The sequence below is a fragment of a genome, unplaced genomic scaffold (assembly GCF_019419815.1).
Source record: "Pyrus x bretschneideri cultivar Hongxiangsu unplaced genomic scaffold, Pyrus_bretschneideri_v1 Contig53, whole genome shotgun sequence".
NCBI classification, from domain to species: Eukaryota; Viridiplantae; Streptophyta; class Magnoliopsida; order Rosales; family Rosaceae; genus Pyrus; species Pyrus x bretschneideri.
In genome coordinates this window covers 555,042-565,292 of record NW_025999791.1, presented here as the reverse complement: position 1 = coordinate 565,292, position 10,251 = coordinate 555,042, and the positions used below count along the sequence as shown (strand labels likewise).

The following is a 10,251-nucleotide window of genomic DNA, read 5'->3' as shown; positions in this document are numbered from 1 at the left end:
CAATGAGTTCAAAAGTAATTTTAGGTATATCAACTTTTTAAAATCAATTTGTAAATCATAGGATGTGCCATATAATTTATAAAATTTACCTTAGCTTAAAAAGTTGGTGTACTAGCATTGCAGGGCTGAAATGCAATTTTCCCAACAATAGAACAAAAGAACAGAACAGGCAAACAGTTGGGAACCTTGCACTGGACAGAGGCTGTCATCACTCAGCAAAACTCCAACGAGAAAAGGGACGGGCTGAAGCTTTTGTTGGCTGCTCGAATTCGATCCAAAGCCTCGATCTTTAGCCAAATCTAAACCCATTGAGCCATAAAGCCTTGATCTTTCACTGCCGATAAACTCGCGGACGAGTTTTGGTCATAACCTAGAGGAGCAAAAAGCAATGCAGGTAAGAAATTCTTCGCCCTGAAATTAAATTAAATGAATTACTTGTATAGTTTTTGTTCGTATTTTTTTGAATTTTTTGTAATATACAATGAAACCAAACATTCTTCTTATTAAAAATAAAAATAAAAAAAGAGAGGAATTTTAGGGCCTGTTTGGTATCCTACTCAACAACTTGAATTGTTCTTAAAACTAACTTTTAAGAACATTTCTTAGAAACAGATTCTTTTAGGTTTCAAAAACGTGTTTGGCATTGAACTTAAAAACTATTTTTGAATCTAAAAATTTGAAAACTTGTTTGGTTTAACTCTTAAAAACAACAATTTTTTTTTTCAATTATGTATTTGTTTTAAGATATACAAACCATATGAAATTAAACCTTAAACGTACTATTTTGATATTCATGTGCTAATACAACACCTATATGCTCGGTAATCAAATTAAACTTGAAGTCTTAAGACAATAAATATTACATTAAAACATTCTAGAAAACCAATAAACTTTGAGACTAATTGTTATTGACATAATCAGGCCACATTGATCCAGCTATGTGGTCTCTAACATCATTCATAACATTGTCGTCATTCAAATGCATGTTTTCCCCTTCTTGATTCGTCCCCGAGCTTTCTTCATCTACCACATCAACATCATTGTCTTCAAATTGTTGAAACAAAGTATCATTCCTTGATTGCATTCTAATGAAATTGTGCATGGCACAACATGCAATGGGAATGCGTCTTTGCTTCCTAATTGGATAATTTGGCATCAACTTTAGAATAGGAAAATGATTCTTAAGCACTCCAATGCATCGTTCAACAACATTACGTAGTGATGAGTGCCTAAAGTTGAACAATTCCATTGCTCCTCTTGGACGTTTACCTCTTCCTCTAAAATCACGCAAGTGATAACGCACTTTGCGATATGGTGCAAGAAACCCACTCATGTTGGCATAGCCGGAATCAACAACATAATATTTTCCTATTCCAAGAACAATGCATATAAGTATTTCACTTGAGCCAAATACAATAAGAAAGAAAATACAAGTAATTTGATATGTTTCAATGACTTCATACCTTCTTTAGGCATTGGAAACCTATTCTCTTCTCTTGTTATTGCATCCATCAACACTCTTGAGTCATTAGCCGTTCCTTCCCATCCGGTGTAGACATATGTGAACATCATGTTAAATGAACATGCCAACATAATATTTTGTGTCACACTAACTTTTCTACCTCGGTATGAAATTTGTTTTGATGAAGGAGCCCATGCACTGATATGTGTTCCATCAATAGCGCCAATGCAATTCTACCATTTTATAATTCAAATAATAACATGTTAGTACACAAAATATAGTTTACTTCAACCTAAGTTGTTATTCTAGAGCTTTAAACATGTATCTTTCTAGGTTTTATAGGAAAATAATGATCATGATCTAACTAAATAATAAAATGTACTTTATAAATATATTACCTGAAATCATGGGTCGTACTTCGGATTTCCCAAAATCTCAGAAGGTGTCGCATCCATATTTGGAGGTTGAATTATACGAGTACCAAGTCGACATATTGCTTTGAGAACTCTGTTAAATTGTCTTGACACAGTCTCTTTTGAATGTTGAAAGGTTTCAGCAATTACCCTATTCTGGATTGTATGACTGATAGTAAACAAGAACATGCATACGGCCTCTTCCACACAAATTGATCTATCATCTTGTAGAAAGTTCAATTCTCTCAATGTCGAGTATAAATTTCTGAATGTGTTTTTATCCATCCTTACAATATCAAATAACCTCTGTGGATGTCCATTCAATAATTCTATCACATATTGGCGGCTCGAAAAATGTGAAGTCATGCATGGCTCTTTATTTAAACATGAGTAATGATCATATAATCTTGTGACTAAAAGCAACTCTCCAAGTGAATCATCCAAATCAGATGATGAATCACTTTCTGAACTTGAACCAGTGTTGTCCACTTCATTTGAATCCATCCTATATAGACAAACCAATAATTATATTCTACAACTATCAAGTAATTAATAGCTAAACAAAGTGACAAGACAATACTATAAGATAATAACATAACATTAATCATATTACTAAAACTAGTCATTTCCATACTCATTTAATTATAGTTCATCCTAAAGCAAAAGATCTCAATACCAAACACAAAAGCATATCCATAGTCATCTTGCTAACCCTTATAATTAATTCTAAGCAAATTTATCATATTATCAACACACTAACTAACAATCAACTCACAAACTAACTATTCATTTTAGACTATTGAGCCATAATTTTTTCCTCGACTCAGACATCTTCATAAACATCCTCCTCCAATCCGAGCTAGTGAACTTCTCCAAAGCTTTCAAATAAGCGGTATCATCAATATCTTCCATGCCCTTAAGTACTTCCATACAATCTTCAATGGTACTTAACTTTCTCAATGGGGAGGATACTTCCCTCTCTCTTTTACGCTTAACCTTTTCCAATGTAGCATCAGTCTTGGCATTAAGTGACTTTGCCCAAGCTGCAATAGCTTCATCCATTTTGGTTGACTTGGATGACTTTGACTTCGAGGAAAGATCACTTGGAGGAAAAAGAGCACAACGTTTGGTACTGGTTCCTTCATGTCCCTCACTAAATGCCCTTGAACCACTTCCGGTACTTTGTTTAATGTGTGCATCAGTGGTAAGAAACCCAGCTTCTAACTCTCTCTCAGAATCAGAATTTGGAGGAGAATTGGTGGATGCATACTGCATTTGACCAGTAGCAGTGGTATTATTGAAAATCTATCCAAGCACCTCATAATGAGAACACCCTTTGCTACGGAAACGGCTAGCAAACTTGTTTTTCTGTAAAATTTTAATATAGGTTGACACACTTAGAAAATAATATTATATAATGCATATCTATAAAGAAAATACATTATATAATATAATATATATACCTTAATATAAGCTGCCCAAACTTCATCCGATGCTTGAACAGTGTTTGCAACAGGGTCCCAACCCATCCCAGTATGATTAACAAGCTTGGCAAACTTACGGTGAATCTTCCGCAACCGATTATATTTTTGCTTCAATTTTTCACGAGTGTATCTCTTACCATATTTGTCAAACAACTTCATGTCAATCGCATCCCACTGATTCTTTTCTAAAGTGTTGGTTTGCAAGCCTTTTTTTGTCTCTTCATACAACATACTAATGAAGTAGCCTTCAATAGGTTTTGGCCAATTAGCTTTATCATCAAGGTCATTTTCAAAGTCCTTGTTTGACATCTCTCAAACACGTACTAGAACAATGTAAACAAAAATATCGAAATTAATACAAAGCTAAAAGCTACATTCACTTATGAATGTACAAAACACATATATACTCAGTTCTATGTAGTATGTACTATATACTCAGTTTTCACGAACTAGATGATAAATAAAAAGGCATTTTATGCATGCGAATATCAAACAAAATAAGAGTAGTTTGACCTAAGAGTAACTCATTTACCTCTTCCAAAGACACAAGCATAACTATACGACTTAATTCAAAGATCAAAATGAAAACGAGACTTCTATTATTAAATCCAAACAAGAACCATCGCTAAAAAACACAACGTAATTCAAAGACCAAGTCTATCATTAAAGCATTCACAAAGAAAATATGAAAAATTCATTTTTGAACTCAAACATTTGACATTTAGGCTACTCCAAAGACCCATCCAATAAAACAAGTATATCACATAATATTACTTGCTACATACATGTAGCAAATGTTAGAAATCCATTCTATGAAACAAGCAACCATATGAATTTTGTAACCAACCACATATTTACCATGTCAGCATAAAAAAAGGATCTGAACCCATCAGCTAATTCGTGCCATCTATCGATTCAAGATAGCAAAAATCCAACTTAAAAGTATGATTTTAAGCTCTTAGCCATCTAATAAACAAACCCCACTTCCAAAAACTCCTCAAAAGTTGAGTTTGAATGGAAAAACGGATAGCAAATTATGACCATCAGACTAACAAAGAATGGATTTTTTAATACACTTTTCATGCAAATTAATCACAACCAGATGGTGGTTCCTAATCCTTTTCTGAAACTAACTAGGTAAAATGCGAGTGGTGAAGAATCAAAGCATTAAAACATGGTTTTTTTCTTCTTTTTTTTTTTAATATATATATATATATATCAAAGAACAGAGAAGATGAGGAGGAGGACCTTGTTCGATGATCGGATTCTTAAGCTAATAAGGCTTGTCCAGAACGCTCTTCATCGAGAACGAAGATGACTGAGTCCGATTCGATGTCCTTATGAACAAAAGCTTGTATTTGTTCTTCCTGGAACCGAAATCGATCAGTTTGGATTGTGATTTGCAATGCCACACTGGCTCTACTTCGCTGCTCAGAATATATATACAGTACATAAATGAATCACACCAATTAGATATATAAACTCAATTTCTCACAACCCAACACATAAAACACATAAATCCAACTTTCTGATCATTTTCTCCATTCCGAGGAACCAAACAAAATAGTAAGAGAAAGACCCATTACCGTGATCGTTCCTGACAGTGAAGAGAATGGCCCAGTCTCGTCCCCAATCAACCACTCAGAGATTCGAAGCTTAAAGCTATTCGCCGGAACCTTCACCCTACTGGCCGGAATCTCTTGGTTGTTCGTGGTTGGTGAGGCGGAAGGCTTGATCGTGGTCTGTGCAGCGCAGGTCACTCAGACCTCCATTGCGATCTGAATCTGTGAAGAAAAAAAAAATACTAAAACCTAAATTTTGTTGTTTTCAAATTATAATGGGCTGTTCTTAAATTTTTTTTAGTCCAGTTTTGCAAAATGGGCTTACCAAACGGGTTTTCTTACTTTAAAACTTAAAAATTGTTTTTGAGTTAAAAACTTTGGACTCAAATCCAATACCAAACAGGCCCTAAGGAACTAACTAAGAAAAGACAAGTGAATTTGATATAAAATATGTATAAATATAAGCTTATCAAATACCCCCACACTTAGCTTTTGCTAGTTCTCGAGCAAAACAAAGAAAACATGAAAAAGTAGCAACATGAAAAACATTAGCTCCCCACTATGTGACCCTCATAGAATTTCATTCAAGAAAACAAATCATCAAGAACCTTAGCTAGCACCAAACAAGCTAATCCAAGCTCATCTTCCTTATTCAAATGTTAACAGCAACCTTTTAATCATCCTTGAAGTGTAGTGTGTGTAATAGCCATGCTAATGCAATTTCATGTTTTGTTTTAAAACACCACATGCAAACTAGTGACCTTCTCATGATAGGAGCATATTTATGCTACTTAGTTAGCTTGTTTTCTTGCATTTAATTAGCTAAAACAACAGTTAGTTTAGTGTTTAAAGTCATTTTCGTGCAATTTCAGGTTTTAGTGTCAAAGTATGCAAAAAGAAGCAATTTGGAGCATTCTAGAGCATTTTTGGGCCAAGATTGGATAGTGCAAGCATGGAGGCATGAGGATGGACGAATTTGAAGGCTTGAATTCAGTTAGGGAGCTGCAAGGAGGCCTAAAAACCTTATTTCTAGAAGGCTTTATCTATTCACACATGGTGCCTAATTTCTAGCTTGTCTCCTAGCCGTCCTAGCTTGTCACTAGCCGTCCTACCTTGTCTCCTAGCCGTCCTAGCTTGTCTCCTAGCCGTCCTAGCTTGTCACTAGCCGTCCTAGCTTGTCTCCTAGCCGTCCTAGCTTGTCATTAGCCGTCCTACCTTGTCTCCTAGCCGTCCTAGCTTGTCACTAGCCGTCCTACCTTGTCTACTAGCCGTCCTATCTTGTCTCCTACCTTGTCCAAGCTACACACATTATCCTTTAAGTGGTTCATGTATAGAATTTCTAGTACAAAACCTTTTGGTTTCAACTAAGTTCTAAACCCTTCCTAGCCCTATAAATAAGGCAGCTGCAAGCATCACAAAGGCATTGAGAAATTTCACAAACCCTTCACATCACTCATTCATCATCAAAATTCGTCCATTCTATTCCAGCCCCATCCATTGACCCCAAAACACCATTCTTCAACCTAGAGATACAATCAGCCATTCCACCACTTCCCAACCATCAAACACTCATCCACACCCATCCTACATCCCTTGCCGTGTCTCTAAACATCCCACAAACCGTTCTACATCATCAAAACGTCCCAGAATTCATCCCCATCCAATCTGCCGCAAGCAAGAGGAAGGAGACAGATGCGCAAAATTGTTTGGTTCTCCATTCTGAGCTGTTGAACGATTTTAGGTGTATTCTCTCTTATATTTCAATGTCTAATTCATGTAATCTCTGTTTTGCTCTGAGTATGATTGGCTAAATTCGTTTTTGGCTAAGGGTGTATTCGAAACCATGGATATATATGTGAAATAAGTTGATTACTCCAGTTATCGTTGCATAAGTCATGAATATAATCTGTTTAACTATGTGATTTAGAACTTATTCTTGTATGTTGATTGAGAGTGCACACTTAATTTGCATGCTTGAATCTGGTGCTAAGATATGAATTTGTTTCACCTAATCGTTATGAGTTTATATCCACAAGTAGTGAAGGTCACTAGTCATGATCGTGTTAAGTAGATTCCTGGCGAAAGTATCATGCTTTTCATAGTTACAATTGCCTTGTCGATGCTTATGATTTCCAATGAACGTAATGATTCTAACTTGTATCTTTATCATGCTGTTCATATAGAGAACTTGTTAGGAATAATTTGGTTGCAATGCATATTCATTCAATTCAATGATCTTAGGGAAATCTTAAGGTTAATTTAAGCGGACCTAATTAACTTGGAGTGTCGAGGTTCATAACTTGTCGAATCGATAACTGGAAGTTGATTTAAGTTGCATATATTTCATGTGTGGAGAAGAATCCTTTAGCCATTCCATTATCCATTGGTTTACATCAATTTGCTTTACAATCTGTTTTCTTTACAATCTGTCCAATTAATTGAATTTCGTCCAAACACAAATCTCCCCCCCCCCTATTTTGTTAAGTCTTAGGCTTAGAATCTGTCTTATCTTGTGTTTTGAAGCATTTTGAGTCAAGCTCAAACCTAATTTTCGTCCAAAGTTGAGTTTAGTGTCAAAACTGCCCAGTTTGTGTTTTTAGACAGTTTTGAGAGTTTTTAGCTTGTTTTGAGTCTTGTGAATCTGTTTTGAGTCCCTTGAGTCTTTTCAAACATTTTTAAGTTTATTTTTTGTGTTTCTAAGTCAGTTTAGAGGTTTTAGCACCCCTAGTTAATCCCCGGTTAGAACGATCCCTACTTACTTCATTACTACAATTGTCACAAATAGGGTTTAATTTGTGTGTCAAGTAATTTTCACAACAAATTTTGGCGCCGTTGCCGGGGATTAGTAAAGTTGCTAATCCCTTGTCTTGAGTCTTGTTTAATTTGTTTAGTTTCTGTTTTGTTTTATATTTTTGCACCGTGTGTGTGTGTTTGTTTTTGTGCTGTGTATAGGCCCATTGTTTTCTTACTTGTGCCGAGTCTTTTAAGTGTGTTACTTATCTTGTTTGCTCTTGTGTGCAGGTACTAGTTTATGACTCGTAGCTCACAACCTGTTCGTGAGAATATATTCGACTTTAACGACGATTTTGAGAGGACTTTGAGGAGAGAAAGGAAACTACAAGCATCTAATCCTTCTAGTTCCGAACCTGAAATCAAAGAGCAAGAAGTGGAGGTTAAAGAAGAGCCCACGGCAGGGTGTGAAGAAGAAGTACCAACCATGGCAGTAGACAACCGAACCATCAAGGAGCTTTCCGCCTCGGGTTTGGACAATGCAGCCCCTCTTTGCATCCAATACCCTAGGGCAGCCCCTGAGAAGACCGATGAATTTGAATTGAAGTCCAGTTTGCTACATCATATACCCAAGTTCCATGGGTTATCAATGGAGGACCCTAATAAGCATTTGAAGGAGTTTGAAGTCGTATGCTCAAGTATGACACCGGTGAACGTGGATAGCAACATATTGAAGATGAAGGCTTTTCCTTTTTCTTTGTTGGAAAAGGCCAAGGATTGGTTGTACGAGTTGGCTCCTGGCACTGTCACATCATGGGAAAGTATGAAGCGAGCTTTCTTAGAGAAGTTCTTTCCAACATCACGAATCATTCTTCTTCGCAAGAAGATTAGTGGAATTCAGCAAAACCAAGGTGAATCTTTCCCAACTTATTATGAACGTTTTAAAACCCTTGTTGCTTCATGTCCACAGCACCAATTGAAGGAGGAGCTTCTTCTTCAATATTTCTACGAAGGGCTCTTACCAATTGAACGTCAAATGTTGGATGCATCCGCGGGAGGAGCTCTAGTAGATAAGACACCCATGGATGCCAAAATTCTCATTGCTAATCGCGCACTCAACGCACAACAATATGAAGGAGTTGGGCAAAGAGATGCCCCACGGCCACATCATGTCAATGAGGTAAGTTCTATTTCTGAATTACAATCCCAAATGGCTAACCTTACGTCCATGTTGTCACAGTTTGTTGAAGGCCCCAAACCGCAAGGAACTACAATGTGTGGTGTATGTTCCATTCAAGGACACCAATCTGATCAATGCCCTCAATTAATTGAAAATGGAGGGTGGGAATCTGCCCATGCCGTGGGTTATGGGAATCCAAACCAACCAAGGGGTGATCCTTTCTCTAACACATACAATCCGGGATGGCGTGACCACCCCAATTTCAGATGGAGGGATGCACAACAACCTGCCCAACAAAGTGGATTCCGACAACCCCCGGGTTTCTTCCCGAGGCCAATGGCACCACAACCACCTCCTCAAGCACAATCATCCCAAACCAACTCAAGTATGTCCATGAATGATGATAAAACGTATCAATTATTAACCACAATGGCGCAGGGAATGCAGAATCAAGCAAAGGAGGTGAATGAGCTCAAGAAGCAAATGGGCCAAATGGCCGAATTTTTGGGACAATTTCGTGAGAGTGGTAAGCTACCAAGCACTACGGAGATCAATCCAAATGGTGGTTTTGAATCTGCAAAAGCCATCATTTTACGAAGTGGAAAAGAAGTGGGAAGCAAAGCACATGCATCTGCCCCAAACAAGGAAGATGAGAAGTTACAATTGGAAGAAGAGGAGCAATCCCACCCCACGGCAAAGATGGCACCAACCATGCCGCAGCAATCTACACCTTCCAAACCGTCTACCTCAGGTAATGTTGTTCCAAATGTTGTGATTTCAAACACTAATCTGCCCAATGTTCCTTTTCCTCGCAGATTTGCACAATCAAAGAAGGAAGAAGGCGAAAAGGACATTTTGGAGACCTTTCGCAAAGTTCAAGTAAACATTCCTTTACTTGATGCTATTAAGCAAGTGCCCAGGTATGCAAAGTTTTTAAAAGAGTTATGCACAACTAGGAAAAGAATTTCAAACAAAGAAGTTGTGAAAGTAAGTGAAAATGTGTCCGCGGTCTTGCAACGCAAGTTACCTCCAAAGTGTAAGGATCCAGGGAGTTTTACTATCCCATGCATAATTGGAAACACTAGATTTGAACAATGCATGTTAGATTTAGGTGCATCCATCAATGTAATGCCATATTCCATTTATGCATCAATGAACCTTGGTGAGTTAAAACAAGATGGCGTTATAATTCAATTGGCCGATCGTTCTAACGCTTATCCCAAGGGAGTCCTCGAGGATGTTTTAGTGCAGGTCAATCACCTTATTTTCCCCGCAGATTTCTATGTTTTAGACATGGAGGATTCAAGCCATGCTCCATCATTGCCAATCTTGCTAGGCCGTCCCTTCATGAAAACAGCAAGAACAAAGATTGATGTGTATACGGGAACATTGACCATGGAGTTTGATGGGGACATTATTC

The 10,251-nt window shown here is 37.2% G+C and overlaps 1 protein-coding gene across 3 annotated transcripts; it reads right to left on the bottom strand.

Moving 5' to 3' along the window:
• Nucleotides 1-1,617: 1,617 nt before the first annotated feature.
• On the bottom strand, nucleotides 1,618-5,106 carry LOC103958625 (L10-interacting MYB domain-containing protein). 3 transcript variants are annotated; one of them, XR_007253194.1, is made up of 4 exons: nucleotides 4,946-5,106; nucleotides 4,608-4,726; nucleotides 1,861-2,380; nucleotides 1,618-1,695 (listed from the first exon to the last, which is right to left on the bottom strand). XR_007253194.1 is itself a non-coding variant. In XM_048570430.1 (4 exons), exons 3-4 carry the CDS (start codon nucleotides 3,666-3,668, stop codon nucleotides 2,662-2,664), a joined length of 849 nt encoding a protein of 282 aa, XP_048426387.1. In that variant the 5' UTR covers nucleotides 3,669-3,682; nucleotides 4,608-4,726; nucleotides 4,946-5,106; the 3' UTR covers nucleotides 2,458-2,661. The 3 variants fall into 3 exon arrangements, 2 of the variants coding, with proteins under 2 accessions (XP_048426387.1, XP_048426386.1); XM_048570430.1 differs by lacking the exons at nucleotides 1,618-1,695; nucleotides 1,861-2,380 and adding exons at nucleotides 2,458-3,180; nucleotides 3,339-3,682; XM_048570429.1 differs by lacking the exons at nucleotides 1,618-1,695; nucleotides 1,861-2,380; nucleotides 4,608-4,726; nucleotides 4,946-5,106 and adding exons at nucleotides 2,458-3,180; nucleotides 3,339-4,538.
• Between the last annotated feature and the right edge of the window lie 5,145 nt (nucleotides 5,107-10,251).